Source organism: Poromitra crassiceps (assembly GCF_964638095.1).
Source record: "Poromitra crassiceps genome assembly, chromosome: 1".
In the NCBI taxonomy this organism is placed as follows: Eukaryota; Metazoa; Chordata; class Actinopteri; order Beryciformes; family Melamphaidae; genus Poromitra; species Poromitra crassiceps.
In genome coordinates this window covers 73,497,434-73,518,739 of record NC_139623.1, presented here as the reverse complement: position 1 = coordinate 73,518,739, position 21,306 = coordinate 73,497,434, and the positions used below count along the sequence as shown (strand labels likewise).

The 21,306-nt window shown below is 44.5% G+C and overlaps 1 protein-coding gene across 1 annotated transcript in view; it reads left to right on the top strand.

Annotated features, from left to right (window-relative positions):
- Positions 1-21,306, top strand: part of scaf4a (SR-related CTD-associated factor 4a) — a gene marked incomplete at its 3' end in the record, with an annotated part of 45,527 nt that overhangs the window by 21,508 nt on the left and 2,713 nt on the right. Inside the window, exons 6-18 of the mRNA XM_083656489.1 lie at positions 1,808-1,944; positions 2,060-2,647; positions 2,878-2,960; positions 3,069-3,123; positions 7,191-7,367; positions 9,802-9,875; positions 10,070-10,281; positions 10,606-10,706; positions 14,743-14,856; positions 14,978-15,134; positions 18,075-18,202; positions 19,249-19,402; positions 19,552-19,710. Of these exons, the coding sequence (XP_083512615.1) occupies positions 1,808-1,944; positions 2,060-2,647; positions 2,878-2,960; positions 3,069-3,123; positions 7,191-7,367; positions 9,802-9,875; positions 10,070-10,281; positions 10,606-10,706; positions 14,743-14,856; positions 14,978-15,134; positions 18,075-18,202; positions 19,249-19,402; positions 19,552-19,710 (2,139 nt within the window). The remainder of the gene's footprint in view (positions 1-1,807; positions 1,945-2,059; positions 2,648-2,877; positions 2,961-3,068; positions 3,124-7,190; positions 7,368-9,801; positions 9,876-10,069; positions 10,282-10,605; positions 10,707-14,742; positions 14,857-14,977; positions 15,135-18,074; positions 18,203-19,248; positions 19,403-19,551; positions 19,711-21,306) is intronic.

The window sequence follows — 21,306 nt, the reverse complement described above, 5'->3', positions numbered from 1 at the left end:
AAAAATAATCCATTTTCGGATTTTCGGTGTGATTTTCGGTGTGATTTTGTATCCAACCCTCAATGGGTTGATTCTTTTGGTTTCCATTGACCATTTTCATTCAGTCATTTTGTTCTGAACAAATTATACATTGTACATCAGTAAAGATTTTCAACTTGAATAATTCGTTCATCAAGATCTGATGATCTGTGATTTATGTGTTTCCTTAATTTTTTTGAGCAGTGTATTTATGTAGTTCTATACATAAGTGGTTATCAAGCTTTTTCACATCAAGGACCTCTAAACTGACACAAAACCCATGACCAAAATACTCATACATTCATTGTGTAGTCTAGCTTGGCCAGAGTATCTCCACACTTCATTCACTCCACATCAACATTGTTACTTATGGATGGAATTATAGTGAAAATAAATTGTCCTTTTTTGCTGGGGACCCCCTGGAACTCCCTCGAGGACACCTGTTCGTGCCTTGACCCCACTTTGAGAACCGTTGCTATACATTGCCAAAAAGCATACTGACAAATCAGTGGTTCTCGACCTTTTCCAACTCAGGACCCACTTGAAAATCTCAAAACTTTTCACCGTCCATAAAAAATACGGAGGACCATGAATGCATTCTCAGAGCACTTGCTATCTTCCACAGTCACTAACACAACATCTGAAACATGTTGCAGCATTTTCACTGTTTTCAAGGAGCTGTCCATCAGCAAGTTTTTTCCCCGAAAATTATTTGGCGGCCCACTTGAAATACCTCCGCGGACCACATGTTGGGAATCGCTGGCATAATTAATTGAAGTGAGGGTGGATGGTAGGGGGTGTTGTTTTTTTGCATTTTTCTTTTTCTTTGTTGCATTTTTTGTTGTCACATTTTTGCATTTATTTACATAGGTACATAGGACAGTAGGCAGACAGGAAAGGTGGGGCGAGATAGAGGGAATGACATGCGGCAAAGGACCTCTGGTCGGATTCGAACTCGCGAAGGACCGAGCCTCCGGCATACGCGTGCTACCACGCGAGCCACCTGGCGGATGGTAGTTTTAGTTTAGTTATAGTTTTGAGTACACCACAGCTAGGTTAGTAACTAATAATAATAATAGCTTGGATTTATATAGCGCCTTTCAAGGAACCCAAGGCCGCTTTACAAAAGTACAAAAAGATGACGGACACACATAGAAGATAACAAAGAACAACAAAGAACAGAAGAGACTAGATGCTGAAGGCTGTGTTGAACAGATGAGTTTTGAGTAGAGTTTTGAAGGTAGCCAGTGATGGGGCGTTGCGGATTTCAGCTGGGAGAGGGTTCCAAAGGGTGGGGGCCGCCACGCTGAAGGCTCTGGCCCCAAAGGTCCGCAGGCAGGAGTGGGGGATGGAGAGGAGACCTGAGTTGGAGGACCTCAGGTTCCGGGACGGGGTGTAGGCTTGCAGGAGGTCAGACAGGTACTGGGGGGCGAGGGCGTGGAGGGATTTGAAGGTGAGGAGTAGGATTTTGTACAAGATGCGGGACTTGACCGGGAGCCAGTGGAGGTGGATGAGGGTGGGAGTGATGTGCTGCCAGGGTTTGTGTGCGCGTCAGAACCCTGGCATCTGAGTTTTGTACATATTGGAGCCTGTCCAGGGTTTTGTTGGGAACCCCGAACAGGACTCCGTTACAGTAGTCCGGGCGGGAGGTGATGAAGGCGTGTATGAGGGTTTCAGCAACGGAGTCAGAAAGTAAATACTGATATGCTGAATCATCAACAGAAGATCTGCGTGTTTGAATGCATCTGTGTTAAGAGTTATGTTAATAGGTGTGTCTTTATCCTTCCAGGTTCTCCCCCATCTCCAGCCAAAGAGGCAGTTGATGCAGTAACGGCAAACTCCACCATGACATCTGTTCCTCCGCTGGAGAACTCTGATGCCTTTGCTGCTGTGGCACAGCTCTTCCAGTCTTCACAGGGTCAACAGGTGCGTGTGTGTGTGTGTCTTGCTTGCCTTGCTGTTGCTGGCGTGTCTTCGATGTTTTTTTACTGCCTTCTCTAATGCACCTTTTTCTCTTTCTCATGTCGCTGACATCTGCTAGCTTCAACAGATGCTCCAGAACTTTCAGCAGCAGCCAGTTAAGACCCAGACCCAACCCCCTGCCCACCCCCAACCCCCTGCCCACCCCCTCCAAACCCACCCCCAACCCCCTGCCCACCCCCTCCAAACCCACCACCAACCCCCTGTCCACCCCTTCCAAACCCACTCCCAACCCCCTGTCCACCCCCTCCAAACCCACTCCCAACCCCCTGTCCACCCACTCCAAACCCACTCCCAACCCCCTGTTCACCCACTCCAAACCCAGACCCAACCCCCTGTCCACCCCCTCCAAACCCACTCCCAACCCCCTGTCCACCCCCTCCAAACCCAGACCCAACCCCCTGTCCACCCCCTCCAAACCCACTCCCAACCCCCTGTCCACCCCCTCCAAACCCACTCCCAACCCCCTGCCCACCCCCTCCACACCCAACCCCCTGCCCAGACCAACCCCCAACCCCCTGCCCACCCCCTCCAGACCCAGACCAAACCCCAGGCCCAGAGCATCACCCCGGGCCTGGGCATGGGTGCCCCACATCCTCCCTTGCCCACCCAGCCCATCCAGCAGAAGACGGCCTTTGACAAGGTGGTAGTAAGTTTATTTTATTTGCCTATGCCATCTGCAACAGAAACGTGATCTTTACAACTATGGCACAGGTCAGTCACTGTTTAGACCTAACTGAACACAGCAGTGGGATGATTCTCAGTGGAGGACAATGAATTTGTAATGCCACTGTGAATGACAAGCTGTTGCAGAATGTTGAAAACATACACATTTTGTATATTCTGTGCTCCCTTGACATTTGTACATCTCCGTCTTAGAAATTACTCGACCGGTTTGACTACGATGACGAGCCAGAAGGTGGAGATGACACAAAGAAGGATGAGAATTCACAGCTTTCTTTGTAAGTCCACCATTCATTCCAAACACAACAAGTCCGTAATGCAGAGACAGAATCTGTGTACATAAAAAGAAGTGTGAAGCTGATAAAAGTGTATTTTTATTGTTACAGTATGCAGCAGCCCCCAGCCTTCCCACAGCACATGGAGCACTTTAAACCACAAATGGTAAGCATTGGTCACATGAGTTGTTGACAAATGGTAATAGGAATAAAGGTTCTTTGATTTTTTTTCTGACAAGTCTAGCGTACTTCTAACATTGGTTTTGGAAGTGCTATTGAATTGAAGTTTCTTGTCACCGTTATTACCAGCCGCGACAGCGTGTGACTGGTATAGAGTACCGCAGGGATGACGTATTTTTGTAGGCTTAATCAGAAATCGCTGCCATTTTGGTTCGTCAGGGAAAAATTCTATGGGGATTTCACTTCAATGCATAAAATAAGGTCTGTGGTTAACAAAAGTATATGGGAACGTGAATTTGTGTTCAGCAGGATCATCTTCATGAGCGTTAATCACTTCTATGCCCTTTGAAGCGTTTTCTAAAAAAACGTGTTTAAAAAACACATTCCAAAAGTCATAAAAGTTATTCACGTTTGTGAAGATTATCCTGCTGAACCAGTGTAGGAAATTGAAAAAACTAGGGATCTCGCGCACTACGCGTGCTCGATTCCTATGATCGCCCGTCCTGCAACTCGCCAAGCTGGCCCTGCAGCTCGGCAAACCTTGTCCCCACGGTCTAAAAAATGGGGGCATTTACAAAGGTTTGGGGGCACTTTAAAAAGTAATTACTGCATAAAGTTGCTAAAGCGTTTTGTGGACAACAGCGCACTGTTTGTGTGAGTGTGTTTTTCCTCGTCTTCTTCTGGCAACCAGCTTGCAGGTGTTGAGTGTGTGTTAGAGACGGGAATGAAATGAATTGAATGAAAATAAAATTATAGAAATCTTGGGGGCAATTTTTGCCCCATGATCATGGTTTTTAGGGGCATTCTGAGATTTCTTGGGTGCATTTTTGCCCTTGCCCCTGGCTAAATTCCTACACTGTGCTGAACCCAAGTTAGCGTTCCCATAAACCTTTGTTAACCACAGACCTTATTTTATGCATTTAAGTGAAATCCCCATTCTAAAAGCCCATTCAAAAAGCCCATTCACTTTTCCTCTTACGAACCCGGAAGTATACTTTCCGGACTTCCTGCGGTTCTCTATTGTTTTCACCTTTTACCGTTTCTCAAAGTCAAGGAAGGATCCTCATTTGGCTGAATTTCAAGGATGTTACGTTATTGGAGCACACCAGAGTTCTGTCCCAATCCTACAAAGGACTGTTCCAATGTCCCAATCCTACAAATGACTGTTCCAATGTCCCAATCCTACAAATGACTGTTACAATGTCCCAATCCTACAAAGGACTGTTACAATGTCCCAATCCTACAAAGGACTGTTCCAATGTCCCAATCCTACAAAGAACTGTCCCAATGTCCCAATCCTACAAAGGACTGTTCCAATGTCCCAATCCTACAAAGGACTGTCCCAATGTCCCAATCCTACAAAGGACTGTTCCAATGTCCCAATCCTACAAAGGACTGTTCCAATGTCCCAATCCTACAAATGACTGTTCCAATGTCCCAATCCTACAAAGGACTGTCCCAATGTCCCAATCCTACAAAGGACGGCGTCCTCAGAAGCGAGACATTTCGAGGATGCCCATGGGTACACTGACTCGGCACACGTGAATTACCCCAAATTCTATGCGCACAAATGAAATGATTGCTGCCAGCTGGGTCTTTTAAAAATGGCAATCAGCAAAACATCGCCAGCTGTGCAAATTCATACATTTAAATGCAATAAGTATCTTCTGTCATTCGTGAATGTTATCATCGTAGTGTGCCAGCAAATGTTTTAATGCCCAATTGCTTCTTAATAAGCTAGAAATGTATTTATTTATTATTTATGTTATTAAAAGCACCTGTGACCATGATGCAATCGCACACTCACTAGCCTGTTCCAAATGTTTGCTCTTCCAATGTGAGGAAGGACTCTTGCCTACAGAGGTAGGAGGACGTGACTAGGAAGGACAAGTCCTGCGGAGGAAGCATCCTTGACTTTGAGAAACGATCTCTGTGTGTCATCAAGGCAAAATGTGATGCGGAGGAAGGATCCTTGACATTGAGAAACAGCGTCTGTGTGTCATCAAGGCAAAATGTGGTCCTGGTGACACCTATAGGGCTTTTCCACTGACACCTGGTGTCCACGCCATGCCATTCCACGCCGATTTCACTTTCCATTACATCTTTTCATTTGCCGTGCTGTGCTCGGGATGGACCTACTCCAGAGTAGGGCCAAAGCGCGCCGGAGCCACCTCCAAGCGGGCTGCCCAACCACGCCCCCCCCCCCCCTTCTCCCCCTCAGCTGTGCTGCGAGCACAGTGCACTGCCAAACTAATGAAAGGCATTTATTTTGAAGGGATTAAAAGGAAATGCAATGTTTATCCACCGTTTTAGTCACGACTTTTGACACGTCCATATCGATGCTGCTTTGCGACTCGAGACAAGCGCCTCATTAAAGACACCCCCCAGGCGTTTGAGCAGTCTTAGGCCGTTCATCACGTCACTGTCCTCTTGCACTTGGTTTCATGTTTGTATATTGTTTTTAAGTTTTTATTCTATTTTCCTGTCATGCTATGCTTTGTTATTATTATGCCTTAGTGCCATATTGGCCTAATTGTTTTGACTGCTATATTTTGTACAGCACTCTGTGCATTCGTGCTGGGAGGGGTGCTTTAGAAATAAACTTTTACTTACTTACTTACTTACGTTGCCTTCCACCTCACGGCCCTGGCCCATATTAACTATACAGTAAGTCACTGGTGTGATCCCATCACAAGTTGCTCTCTAGTTATTCTAGCTTGTGCCACACAATATGCTCCTTTGTGTGCTATCTGTTAGGGGTGTCACTATCTGTTAGGGGTGTCACTATCTGTTAGGGGTGTCACTATCTGTTAGGGGTGTCACTATCTGTTAGGGGTGTCACTATCTGTAGGGGTGTCACGGTACACAAAAGTCACGGTTCGGTACGTACCTCGGTTTCGGGGTCACGGTTCGGTATGAATCGATACAACGGAGAAAAAAAGCAACAAATCCCAAATTCTGTGTTTTGCTTTTTACGCTAATTTTACCATCAGAAATAGTGTTTGTAAGTGGGAATGAATAAATGTCCACAATTTAATAAGATCTAGGCAATCCACACAAAAAGGTTTTACTCTAGAGCAGCGATTTTCAAAGTGTGGGGTGCGCCTCCCTCTCAGATGTCTGTATTCCAGCTGTTTGACAGGGCAAAGGCATTTCCCCCCACTTTAAATCTTTATTGTACACAAGTTTGTAAACAGAGCGCATGTGTGGAGTAACCTAATACTCCCACCCACCCCTCCCCCACTGTCTGACAGACAGCGGGGTGGGATTCACTTTCCCAAATAAGTACGCTAACGTTATTGGATGCGAGTTTTGTTTACCATAATGATTACGTTCAGTCATCGTAATGGATTATTGGAACATGACAAGGAGTCATCCCCTCTTCCTCACCGCATCTTGCTTGTCATCCCACGCGATGTAAGTTGCTTGTTTACAAGTTAACACTAACAGCTTTGTCAGTGTTATGTAACGTTTAGCCGCAACGCGCAACTATAAAGGACTTTGCCGCGGCTACTTAACGTTACATTAGCATTTAGCAAGCTTACCTCGTTGGCTTGATGTTGACAGAATTCGCAAAACAGCTTATCGCCTGAGTCATAAAAGTCATTAGGATACTGCTATGCACTTTTTTGACGACGGTAAAGGGAGAGCAGCTGGATGCGTCAATATTGTTGTGGTTTTGTGAAGTAGCATGGAAGCTACGGCTTGTAAACACGCTGGAGCAACCCCTGGTAATGTTTCCTCTCCACAAAACGTTCCATTCAGTGAACGCGGATTTCTATATGTAGGTATTTAGGTATTTCTATGGTCCTTGTGTTGTTTTGGTGTGTCTTCTTCTGTGGCATTTAATTAAATTTAATTTAATGGCGTTCAAACAGCGTTTAGGTGCTTTACCCCCACCTTCTGGATTTGACGTATTCGTCGTATTCGTCGTGTCGCTTCGCGCCCCGAACCGTGACGCCCATACCGTGAATTCACGGGACAAATACACGTACTGCAACACCCCTACTATCTGTACGTTCACAATGGTTACCACAGCCATGCGTCTCCCAGGGTCCTCTGCCTCCTAACGGCCAGCTGCAGGGCTATGGGATGCTGCCAGGACAAGGCTTTCCAGGTATGATACATCCTTTGGGGCAGGCTCTGCCAGGCCAGCTCCTGCCTGGCTCCACTGGGGCACCAGGCTTCCCAGGTGGATACCCGCCTCACAACGCAGTCCAGCAACAACAGGTAAGGCTTAACAATATAGTACAAAGGCTATTATGACAGTGGGGCATTTAACAAGCTGTTTTCAGGGGAACAGTAAGCAGACACAATGCTGCCGTCTTTTTTTTTTTTTACACTTTAGTTTTTATTGAGTTTCGTTTTCTGAACAAGTATACATATAAAGGACAAGACTTATACAAAAAGGACATACATAATTATAAGAAAAAGAAAATGACAAAGAAAATTACTGTTTGGGTGCTACTTTCATTTTTTCCTTTTCATCCAGTAAGTCCGTCAATCGTCTGCTTGTTTTATCAGTTATCTTCGTCGCTGTTTTGTGATTTGAATATTGTCCATTTCTCCCATTTTTCTTCCAGCTGTTGTTCCTGTAGTCTTAGTCGATAAGTCAGTTTCTCCATGCTATAGATTTCTTCTATTATACCTCTCCATTGCCCTTGAGTAGGAGGTTCTACTTTTCCCCACTTCCTTGTGACATCTTTTTTCCTAGCTATTAACAAGATTTTGGTCAGATATCTATCTCGTAATCGTACATTTTCTTCAGTGAAGTTACACAGATATAGTACACTGTAACTCTTAGGGATATCATATCTTAGTATCTTCTGTACAAACTTATGAATCTCAGTCCAATACAATGTTAACTTGTAACAATTCCAAAATATATGTGTATGATTTGCATCTGATGATCCACATTCTCTCCAACATTGTACATTTATATTTGAATATTTACTCTTAACCTTGGGCGTGATAAAAAAACGTATCAAGTTTTTCCAAGAGAACTCTCTCCATACCCGTGAACTGGTGGATGTTTGGTGTATTGTCCACATGTTTTGCCAATCCTCTTCAGAGATTTTTATATTGAGCTCTGACTCCCATTTCTCTATATTCAGTTGAGTTCTTATTTGTCTTCAATGCTTGGTATAACGCAGATATAATTCTGCTGTTATTATTATTATTATATGAATTAATTATAATTTTGATCACACCAAACACTTCTATGGAGGGATCTCCCTTGATTTCCTTGATATAATAATCCATTAGTTGTAGATATCTGTAAAATTCGTTTTTCTCCAAATTGTATTTATCTTTTATATTCTGAAAACTCTCCAGCTGCCCATCATTCACTAACGTACACCATGCTGTGATTCCCTTCGTTACCCACTGTTTAAATCCTCTATCGTAATCGGCCGGTTTGAAACTACTATCAAATGATAACCATTTTAGCAAATTTATATCTTTTTTTTATCCTATATTTTTTAATTATTCTAAACCATATTTCCAATGTGAATGATGTAATTGAGTCAATTTGGTTTCCATTTTTTTTTATAAACTCCCTTATCTCCAATAATGGTCTGGATAGGGACTCCCCCAAACTCATTTTCCATTTCCTTCCATTTTGCTGTATAATTTGGCTTGCACCAACAAACTATATATCTTACCTGGGCTGCATAAAAATATTCTTTTAAGTTTGGGAGAGTCATGCCTCCTTTATCTTTCGGCAGCTGGAGAGTTTCATATCTCACTCTGGGTTTTTAATGCTGCCGTCTTTTAATGATTTGTTAAAAGACAAATACACAATGTATTTCAAAACCGATCTAATGTAGCTCGTGTGCCAATGAGCACTGATTAGTTTAAGGCACTTCATCACCTTTCAACACTACAGTTCCTCCCAGGTTTCTCATGTACATTGAATGTTGTCAGATTGTAAAGATAAGATAGTTACATTCTGTTGTATTGGAGTTTTCATCATGGTGTATTTGGTGCTAGTCAAATTAAGGGGAATTATGGGCTATATGTGATAGTAGTACAGGGCTTAAAATTCGGCACGGGATTGCGGGAATCCCCCACATTTTACAGAATTCCCGCATATTTTCAATTTATAAAGGGGGAGTAATCCCGCAATGTTTTGCGCAGGCCGATCTATGCAAGCGAAACGGCTGTCTGTCTGTCTGACCCACTGAGCGCAGACTGTAGAAAGAGATGCAGGATAGCCAAGCGAATGTGATTGGATGAATGTTTGACACTAGGCCAATCAGAGGCAGAGAGGGGCGGGTCATGGCTTCGCCTAGCCTTCGCCATCATGGGGAAAAAAGGAAAAAAATACTCTGTTGACATCAACACACCTCTGCTGATTTCTCGGTGGGTAGACAGCTGCTTGCAAAAAACACGACAAAAGCCATAGTAATTTAGACTCAGGTGTGCATAAACTACTTCCTTTTTTAAATACAAAAATGTGAAATGACCGTATTATCGCTTATTGGACAGGAGAAGCAGGTATTTGTCGGTTATAGTATCGCCTGAAAAAATCCCCCCCAAAGTCTATAAATCCCCCCCATCTGAAGAACATAAGGGGGGAATCCCCCCCTAGTTTGCAAAGTGAATTTTAAGCCCTGTATTAGTTTGTATGTATAGTGATCATATCGTGTCCTTACCATATCAGGATATATCTATGGACGTGGACCGCTCGGCTATGAGGGATGGTAGACACAGCCGTGGGTCACACTCGGGGTCTAGGTAAGCATCTGAAATGGGGTGCATCAATATCAAATGATAATCACAAGTTGGTCAGAAAGTTTTAGATGGCACTTCCTAGTTTCATTGTCATTCATTCTTTTCCATCTTTTGTTTTCTTGCAGATGAGCTGCTCAGTGCTCATTTTTGGTGAACCTGTCGTGAGTTACAATGCACTTTTTTTTTTTTTACTGCAGGTCTCCAAAGAGGAGGAGGTCACGCTCCAATTCCCGTACCCGGCGATCCAGGCACCGGCGGTCCCGCTCACGCTCCAGAGAGCGGAGGCACCATACCCCACGCTCCCGCTCGCAGGAGCGCAGGGACAAAGAGAAAGAGAGGGAGCGACAAGAGAAAGAGAGGGAGCGACGGCACAAAGGCCTCCAACAGCCCAAGAACGATACACTAAGTGGTGAGCAATCTGTGCACCCAGAGGCTATCGGTCTGACGATGTAGAGGAGGACGTCCGTGCCAACAACACTTCCAGGCTTCTCAAGCCGGCTGCGAGCTGCCAACTAAAGCTTCGAGAGCCGCCAGCTTCTCGCGAGCCGCGCAAAGAGGATCTAGGATGGAGATGATCAATGAATGTCCACTCTTTTTTTTAATTTTTACATCCCTGAGTTCTTCAAATTATTGTCCGCCTATTCTCAGTATTGTGTTCATGCATTCCAGTTTCCTCAGTGATTTATTTTCATCTCGGTGTTTGGTGCGTGCTGTCTTGTGTTTCTCCCTTCAGTTTGCAGTACAACTCTCTGGGTGGGCCAGTTGGACAAGAGAACACAACAGCAGGATGTTGCCTGTCTGCTGGAGGAGTTTGGCCAGATCGACTCCATCAATGTAAGTGCACCGACATAGATCCGTTACACTGATCCTAGATTGACCACATCCTATGTTGGCATCACAATAGAAAGACAGTGGCAAAAGTATAGGGCCAGTTTCTGACCTTTCTTTTTCCTTTTCCCTTTCCTTGTGTGTGTGTGTACTCATGAAATGTCTATTTCTCACCCAAAGATGTTAAAACAAGATTTTTTTGTCCCCAGCTTATACTCAGCCGAAACTAGGGGGACTGGCAAGGAAAAAAAGTCCTGTGTTAGCGATATAAAATCAATGAATGGCTGACAGCCTCTGCTTTTATCTCACTCAGTATTGAATATTAAAGAAAAATAATAATAATCAGACAACTGTTACAGAGCTGTAGTTTTGCCAAACACAGCACCTGATGCTGAACAACATCTTTGAGACTTTGAGGCTGTAATAGCATAATTAATTCTTGGATAATCCTGATTGTTCTCACCACCATATTAGTGATGGTGGGAGCGTTTGCTCTTCTTGGTTGTTGCATCATCCCATGTGTGAGAAGACTGCTTAGTGAGATGCATAGAGAAGTCCGTCTCCACCCAAATGACTCTGCAAGCTGAAGTGGACCCCACTTATTACAAAGGGCAGTGATTGCATTAGAATTCTCAGCTAACGATTTGACCGATCCAATTGTCTTTGTAATTTTTACTGAAGCAGAGGTTCCAAAACCGTTGAATAAACTCGACCGAGTTGGACAGCAGAAAATAGCACACTGACCCTGAGCATTACTCAAACATGAATATATAGAGAAAAAACTAGAGCACGACCGATATATCGGTTCGCCGATATTATCGGCCGATTACCGATATATCGTATCGGCCGATATGGTGTGCCGATATTGCCGATTTTTATGCCTCCGCCGGCGATAGCCAGGCCGGAGGCATTATGGATCCGGGTTGTCCGTCCGTACGTACGTACGTACGTCCGTCCGTACGGCTGTCCGTACGGCTGTCCGTCCGTCCGTACGATGTTTGTTAACGCGATATCTGAGGAACGCCTGGACGGAATTTCATCAAATTTGCCTCAAACATCGACTTAGACTCAAGGGATGATCTGATTAGATTTTGGTGGTCAAAGGTCAAGGTCACTGTGACCTCTCGAACGCCATTTTCAAGCTTGTTAACGCGATATCTGAGGAACGCCTGGACGGAATTTCATCAAATTTGCCTCAAACATCGACTTAGACTCAAGGATGATCTGATTAGATTTTGGTGGTCAAAGGTCAAAGGTCAAGGTCACTGTGACCTCTCGAACGCCATTTTCAAGCTTGTTAACGCGATATCTGAGGAACGCCTGGACGGAATTTCATCAAATTTGCCTCAAACATCGACTTAGACTCAAGGATGATCTGATTAGATTTTGGTGGTCAAAGGTCAAGGTCACTGTGACCTCTCGAACGCCATTTTCAAGCTTGTTAACGCGATATCTGAGGAACGCCTGGACGGAATTTCATCAAATTTGCCTCAAACATCGACTTAGACTCAAGGATGATCTGATTAGATTTTGGTGGTCAAAGGTCAAAGGTCAAGGTCACTTTGACCTCTCGAACGCCATTTTCAAGCTTGTTAACGCGATATCTGAGGAACGCCTGGACGGAATTTCATAAAATTTGCCTCAAACATCGACTTAGACTCAAAGATGATCTGATTAGATTTTGGTGGTCAAAGATCAAAGGTCAAGGTCACTGTGACCTCTCGAACGCCATTTTCAAGCTTGTTAACGCGATATCTGAGGAACGCCTGGACGGAATTTCATCAAATTTGCCTCAAACATCGACTTAGACTCAAGGATGATCTGATTAGATTTTGGTGGTCAAAGGTCAAAGGTCAAGGTCACTGTGACCTCTCGAACGCCATTTTCAAGCTTGTTAACGCGATATCTCAGGAATGCCTTGACGGAATTTAATCAAACTTGTCTCAAACATCGACTTGGACTCAAGGATGAACTGATTACATTTTGGTGGTCAAAGTTCAAGGTCACTGTGACCTCTCACACACCCAATTTCCAAGCTCTGTAACGCAACATCACAGAAGCGCCTTGACGGAATCTCTTCCAATTTGCCTCAAATGGCGATTTGGACTCCAGAATGAACTAATGGCGGAGGCATAAGTCCGCGTTGCGGTCGTTCTAGTTTATAGACAGCATGTTGTGTATATTTGATATTTTTTCTTAACTATTTGTTCTATTGTGTTTTTGTATTTCTAGTTATTTATAATTATTAAATTCCCAGTTAAGTTTACTGTTTCATTGCATTGAGTTTATTAATAAGCTGTAAAATATCCTGCCTACATTACATATTTCAATTCATGTCAACTCATATCTTTGTCAAGTGTTTGATATTTGAGGGTTGCTGATGTGGTGCCTCCTCTGGTCGTTAACTCACTCACTTTTGGAGAACGGACGCTCCCAGTGCCAGAGTTTCAGAGCGTTTTCAGTGATTTCTCGAGGCCCACAGAATATTGTGGGATATTACTATGTAAACACCGAACACGCACAAAGAACGATGAGACTCTATTGTATCAGCAGCAAAAAAAAGTTTATTGATATCATTTTCCGTTCTTTAGTTATCAGCCGGAGAAGATAGGTCAAAAACAGGCGTTTCCATCTAGAAGCTGAGATATTGAGCCTTTTGTGAAATTAAGCATTTCAAGCAAATCACTGACTCTGAAACTAATATTTTCTGACCTGAAACATCTGAACAGTAATTTCCTTCAATATAACAGCACCCCCACCCCCCTCTACTGCAAACTCCTCCATGGGTGTGTCTCTGGTGGCTCTGCTCCCTCTGCTGCTTGTCAGGCGAGTCTCTGCTGCTTGCGGATCCACGTTCGGATGGCAGCTGCTCGTCGGGGGAGTCTGGATCGGGCTCGCTCGTTTCTGGGGTTTCGGTTGTGAGCTAGGATGAAGCTGCGTCCGTTTCTGGGCTTTCTGCTGCGCGTTTCAAAGTGTGCTGCACCCAGAGTCTATTTTCGGAGCCCCCCACCGTTGTGCGCCGGCTCCCAGCGCGACAGCGAAAAGCCAAACCATTCTCATGAGAATGGTTTCATCACGGCTTTTTCTGCTGTTTTTACTCAACTTTCTCTAATCTGGAGAGCACTGTCGCCACCTAATGGGTCGGTAAAATAGGTTATACACATTCAACATGCCCCAAAATTTTACAGGAGATGTATTAGGCATTGATCCACGTCCCACCGTCAAAAAACGCAATTGATGACAATCGTCGTCATTGGCACTCTACGTTAGTAATCGAATTGACGACGATTGTCGTCATTGGCACTCAATGAGTTAAGGGCGCCTGTTCGGAGGGAGGGGAACTCGTTGGAATAGCGTGATCCTCCCACGTGCTATGTCCTACCGGTGACCCCTGTCAGGTGAAAAGAAGCGGCTGGCTAACTGCCCATGTGGAAGCATGGATTTCGGCTCTCCCCAGATCGGCAGAGGGTGGAGCAGCAACCAGGATAAAAAATTTTTTTTAGCACTAATGGGGGATAAAAATTTGATTAAAAACAAACAAAAAAACAAAAACAATATCGGCCGATATTATCGGTATCGGAATTTTTTTACTCCCTAATATCGGTATCGGCATCGGCCTCAAAAATCCAGTATCGGTCGGGCTCTAGAAAAAACATTCCCTTCTCCCCAGGCAGAAGCAAATACATTTACAATACAAGGGGGAATATGTGATGTGGTTAGTGCTGCTGTCCAAAGCGTTTGCCAAATCTTCAGAAGATTTCACTAAAAGGTGTGTGGTCTGCCTAGCCAACAATCACCAAGGCCCTCCTAGTCATCCATCTGAACATCTGATGATGGACTTAATAGAGCTCCCACACAGTGTGATACCTTGGAATGATGCACAAGATGAGGGCTTTAACCACCGATTGTGCCTCTGCCTTGTCTCAAGGAAAAACTTCTATCCACAAGTGGACAATTCTTCTGCAACAGAGGCCAAATAAATGGAAGGTACAATCCCATTTCCCTCACCTGTCCGCTATTCCCTCTCTCCTCTCTTATTCAGATGATTCCACCACGTGGATGTGCCTACATTGTTATGGTGCACAGGCAGGATGCCTTCAGGGCTCTGCAGAAGCTCAGCAGAGGGAGTCACAAAGTTAACCAGAAAGCCATCAAGGTGAGGGAGCCACACATCTTTCCACAGCAATGTGCAGCAAAACACAAAAGTCAGCTATTCAAAGAGAAAATGGGAAGATTCCTGTTTTAATCGAGGATTGTTGTTTGGCTCATTTTGCCAGATTGCTTGGGCTTTGAACAAGGGCATCAAGCCCGAGTTGAAACAGTACTGGGACGTGGAGCTGGGCGTCACCTACATCCCCTGGTCCAAGATCAAAGAAGACCAGCTGGAGGAGCTAAAGGAAGGAGGAATGCTGGACATAGACACATTATCTCCAGGTAAAAACACAGACAAGCTGACACGCATTAAGGAATCACATATACCGGTACACAGTAGGGCATTCACGACTAGTGAATTTTACCAGTCGACTACCGGTAGTTGTCCATAAAGGTAGTCGACTAGTCTTGAGTTTTTTTTCTCCCCCAATAAAAACAACTCAACTCATGTCAAAAGGTCTCAAATACAACCAGGAAGCAGGGCTATTGAGATGCTGGCATAACTAATGTAGTAGGCGGGACCAACCTGGGGAAAAGCAGAGCCCTCGCTTGGCTCCGAGAGGTTGTTTACAAATTAACCGCGGGAAAAAGTGTGCACACTCCAAAAAATATATATATAACCTCGGTGCAGGGCACAAACACTATATCAAGTCACAGCAGGAAACGCCAGCACACACAAAAGTCTTTTTGAAGGTTTAATACCTGTAGTGTGGGTAGGGCAGCAGCACAGCACAAACAAATGAACCGCGATCTGATTGGACTAAACCCAGCACGCTTGTCTGAGCTGGATTTGCTGATTGCAGTGGGCATTTCAGCCTGCCTATTTTTGAGGCCTATGCGGAAATTGCATTCTTTCCAAATGGCCAGTGGGGGTCGCAGCTTGTGTAGCACACTCCCGGGAACATCCATTCAACTATATGGGAAACGAGACAACTCGGTCTATGTATTAAATAAACACTTTCCAAATTAGTGTATGGTCTGAAAAAACAATTTCAAGTCTTTTTCATGCTCTTAACGCGCTCCGTTTTCCAAATCATAGCCCCATTTCGAGGAAAATTGACGACAAACATTGGATAAAAAGAACAGTAATACTTCCGACCGGTAGAGGCAGCAATGTGCCGCAAGGCATCAGGTTGAGCAAATTATCAGAAAATAGCGTTACTTTATGATATTTTAATAATGTTAGTAGACACACGTAACTATATAGATACCATACATCTAACGTCCATAACATGGCGGACCATTTAACGTTATTTATACCGTTAGATAAAGCCTTAAGCCTTCTCTGTATTCAGACCATTGGATTCAGCACAGAAAACGGAGTACGTTAAGGTTTTAAATAGAGTCACGTTATAAACAACTAACCAACGCTGGGGGTCCGTATGGAAACAGTGTTACTCGAAATGGTTCAAAGTTAAATCAATTTGGTCATTCAGTGCCGTTTTACTGCAATGTAAAGTAAGTAGCGTTAGCGGCTACATTAGCCACAGTAGCTGACTACCCATAATGCATTACGGCGATAAGGGAGACGGAGCAAATTCGGAAACTCCCCCGGCAGCCGCCCCTTCTCCTCGTACTTCCGTGTAGCATTAATCCATTCAACCAATCAAACGAAATCAAACAATATCCGGAAGTGAGCTTCATTTTGCTGTGTCAAAGTCAATGAGCTATGTTGGTCCATTATATATAGGTCAATGGCTGATTGAGTGACTGCAGTAACAACTCCACTAATTTCTCCAAATAGTTAAAATTCTGTTTAGTTAACATGGCATAATGTAGAAAATGATTGTTAAAACAAATCTATGTTCAACAACAACGAACGTTATGTCCACCTTCGGTCGCATGCGCTATTCAGACTGATGAACTAAAGTAACGTTATGACCAAACAGATCAACTTCAGATATAACTTGTGAAACTACTATAGCAATCTCGACAATTAACATGCATGTCCATAGATTGCATAATGTTTACGAATGGTTTATTGAAATAAACATGAAGTGACTGATACATTCATTACTGCCAACGCGGAATGAGCACAAGATTGACACATCTTACCTGTGCGTGAAACACAAGAACCTGTGTCCAACAGTGCCATCTCTATTATAATGGCTTTAATAAATAGTGGCTATTGTAAGAAAAAGTATAAAGGGAAATGCATTGCAAACAGTAATGCAAAACGTACTAACATGAAACGCCATAATAAAATGCATGATGGTGGTAAACGTTATTCCATTATGATACTCCACAAAGTAGTCACGGCACCGGGTGTAGCGATGGTTATACATAGCGCTGGTACTGCTGTTGTAGCCTTACATATCTTGCAGGTGACGGTTTTATCTGCTGCTTAGGTAAACTAGTATTACTATTTCCAAACTATGAGTCTGCCATGTTTGTAGCGTTAAAATGCTCTCTTCTTCCTCTACTATCCCATTTCTGCTACTTTGGCAGTCAACACACCCCCCCAGCGCCCCCCAGTGGCATGTCTGCTGTACTGCACTGCACTATGGAAACAGGGAAAACCAAGAATGACGACTAGTCGACTACTATGCACAGTGTCGACTAGTGGTTTGGTGAATGTAGCCCTAGTAAGAGAAAAGTTCAGAACACGCACATCCAGGTGGAATCCGGCAGGTGCAGAGCTGGAGAGAAGCTGGAACAGTGAATGAATAAAACAGCTCGCACACTGCAAGGGCTCCCGTGAATGAATTTATTGCACCGTACTTGGTAGCGTTTCGAGCAGACTGCTCTTCATCAGACAAAAGGACAGAGTGAGACGCCATCTTAAATACCCGCATGGTCAAGTCACATGACTCAGTCACATGAGTTGACAGTCGTGTGACAGTGGAGTATACAAAGTAGAGAGTAGAAAAATGCATATAACATCACAGTACACGTGAAGTGAATGCAACACTAACGGTGTCAAATCAAGTGGAGAGAGCAAAGAAGAAGACTGTGTCCACAAAACACACAGTCCCTGAAGCAGGGAAGTGTGCACAGATAAACAAGTTAGCTGCTCCATACATGTAGCAATTAGAGCGTCTTCTTCTTTGCTCATTCATTCACTGGAGCCCTTACAGTGTGTGAATGCCCTAGTACACAGTAGCAGAGACAGGACAGAGAGACAGAGAAATCACATTATAAATAAATTGATGTTATTACTTTCTGTGGTTTGACTGGTGCCCTTTTAATTCATAATTTGAATCTGTGTATCTTGTTCCCTAGAGTGGAGAGGAGTGAGGAACAGTCTGGAGAACCCAGAGGAACTCGCCCACAATGGCCGCTCCGAACCACAGCAGCCCGAGGAGGCAAAAATACTACGTGTGCCCGCTGTGGCTGGTCCTCCTGCGCAGGTAAATGCATTGCCTGTCTGACGTAACCTGAACATAAAACTCTTGTATATAGAGTAGAGATGTGCTGATCTAGCCCAACGGCCTCAAGATGTCACTGTTCTCTTGATAGAAAATATGTGAAATTGTATGTAAATTTCATATACATTGAATGTAAACTCTTATTTTACTCCGACTGTAAATTCATGTAAATCTACTGCCTATTTAACGTCTATTTAACGCAGTCTGTAAATCTCATGTAAATCCAACGTAAATTCATATTTATCATCCACAGAACACTTCACCACTCATGTACATATTGTATATATTTACTCGATTTGATTCGATTTGATTGCACTTGCAACTTTGCGATTGTCTTTAGTTATCTTCCTACTTCTTATCTCTGTATATTGATGTGACCGCTATGCTGCATACAGACACTAAGACAAACTCCTCGTCCTCGTATGTAACTTGCATACTGTGGCAATAAAAATGATTCTGATTCTCATTCTCATTCTGAAAAGTGTCCCCCAACATGAAAATTATGTTATAGACGGTTTTCACCAGAGCGTAACCCCACAGCACTTCCTTTTTCTCAGCATTCGGCAAACTGCAGAAATATTCACTCGACATAGTTACTTTTGTTTTCGCCGCTCAGCTGTACGGACGGTTTTCACGGAATGGTCAGTCCTCCACTTGAATGTGTTTTTTTCGTTTATGTCCATAGCAAACACTGCAACAGGAAGTGAGCGCGGGTTCAATTTAGAATGTTTTTGTTGTCAAGTTAAAACCGTCTATACTGCTGCTCATTCCTCCTGCCGGCCCTCAAGGGAGCCAGCGAGAGTGCAGGTGGCAGCCTTCCACAGCTGGCCCCCTGAGTCCGCCACAACATCTATGAAAGCCAGCAAAAATGATGCCAGAATTTAACGATCATTTGTTTTTAATCATTTTAATGTTATTTGATGATGGTTATATCTTAATCGGTGTGTCAGGGAGTGTCACTGTAGTTATGGACCTGCTCTCTGCTTGCACATGTATTGACATGTATGCTTTGTAAATCTTCTCCCCAGGTTCCTCCAATGCAGCAGCCAATGGTGAGTGTTGGTTCTCTCCAGCCTCCGGTCTTCCCTGGTCCAATGGGCTTGCCTCCGCCAACCTTTCCCCCTGGCGTCCTCCCTCCACCCTTCATGAGACCTGGCTTCAACCCCATGCAGATGCCACCAGGTAACACCTTCCATCCACAACTGCTGTCAGGCAGTCTTCAACCATTTCCCACTCTTTTTTCTCTTTCCATCTTTTGCCCATTCTTGATGGCTGTCCATCATATTGTCCAACACAGAATAACTCATTCTGTCTCTCTACCATCCTTTCAGGTTTCCCTCCTCCCCCAGGTGCCATGCCACTGGGACTCCCACCTCCTTCCAAAGCTGGCGTTGAGGACCCATCTCTGAACCCAGCAGGTCTGGGTAACAGAAAAAAGGATGAGGTCCCAGAGGGGCCCAATCTCTTCAACAACCAGATGGGACCCATGGGTCAGTTGATCACCCACTCCTCTAACTTTCCACCATACTCATAATGTGCTTCCTAAGTTCTATCATCTGTAGTGTCTTATTGTAGTGCTAACGGACTCACTTCCTGAGGTTTGATGGTTGACAGCGGCCGTGCCCTTCATCCGATCTAGCTAGTTTGAAGACCGTTTGTGTATCTGAAGCTCCTTATGCCGTCTGACCATTTTGATTTTGATTGGAAAAAAGCCTTATGGGAAAAAAAACTGTTTTGCATAAAATGTGAAATGGCAGCATTTCATTGGGTGGGCCATGGGTGGTCTCATGGAAAAGTTGTACGCATAATGTGTATTACATTTCATGTCAGTAGGACCTAAGGTGTGGGAATGATGGTCTTTTTAGTGTGACTTGATGTTATAGCGCGATCTGGTCGACATGGGTGAGTGGCCTTGCCTGAGTAGTGGGGGGGGGGGGGGGACCATAGGACCCCACCTGCCAAATGTGTTTGCGCTGGCCTGGGACTTAAGCCTTTGGTATAGTCTTTGCGCCCAGCCAAGCGCATAGGGCGCGCGGCGATTTTGACGCCATCGCACCGGGGCGTGTCGGGGGGGCGAGGCCTGAGCGCGGCGTGGCGCGTCCATGGAGATTTTTCTATCAGCGCGTCGGGTTTTGGCACATTTCAACATGGACGCTTTTAACACATTGACTGCCAGCCGTTTTTTTTTGCTGTAGGTAGCTTCTGCCAAGCCGTTTTTTGAGGATTCTGGCTCATTTTACAAGAGCCGAGGATTCGTTTCAGCTTGGACTTTGTGAACATACAATATCTCAAAAGTACTAATAGAATGTGTACTTTCTCTGTCTAAAAGAGTTAGTTTGTAGAGTTAGTAGTTATGTAAGCATTAGCAGTTGAATACAGCATGGTTTTAGCGTCAGAAAAAATATTCAGAGATAAACGGCTTTTTGTGAAATTGGATAGAACAGTCACTTTAACCATTCATTTTTGGCTCTCTCTCTCTCTCTCTCCCTCCCCCTCTCGCTCTCTCTCTCTCTCTCTCCCTCCCTCTCGCTCTCCCTCCCTCTCTCTCTCTCTCTCTCTCTCTCTCTCTCCCTCCCTCTCGCTCTCCCTCCCTCTCTCTCTCTCTCCCTCCCTCTCGGGAGGGAGACGCACTAGGTTTAATCCTAGTGAGAGGGGGAGAGGGAGAGAGAGAGAGAGAGAGAGAGAGGGAGGGAGGGAGAGAGAGAGAGAGAGAGAGAGAGAGGGAGAGAGCGAGAGGGAGAGTTGCTTCAACTCCTCCCTCCGTGGGCGTTCTTCTTGGCTGCAGCGCCGTGTAACAAGCACTTTCCTACCTGTGCAAATTCACTTTCTCATACTCTCGACCTCTCAAATAAATTTCTGAATAGAAATTAAATTACTCTAAATTAGAGCGAAAAAGAAACAAAAAAGAATGGGTTGAAAATCCCATTCTAAAAGCCTTTTATGGCTGTTTCCAATTTGGTGCTATTTTGCAAGGCAAAATGGCCTGCTGCTTGTCACCAGCCTCACTGCCCCGCTGCTGCTGTGCCTGGCTGTGCCTGTCTGCGTGGCCGCTCCCCGAGGAAGCCCGGCTGGACTCGCCCGCCTCC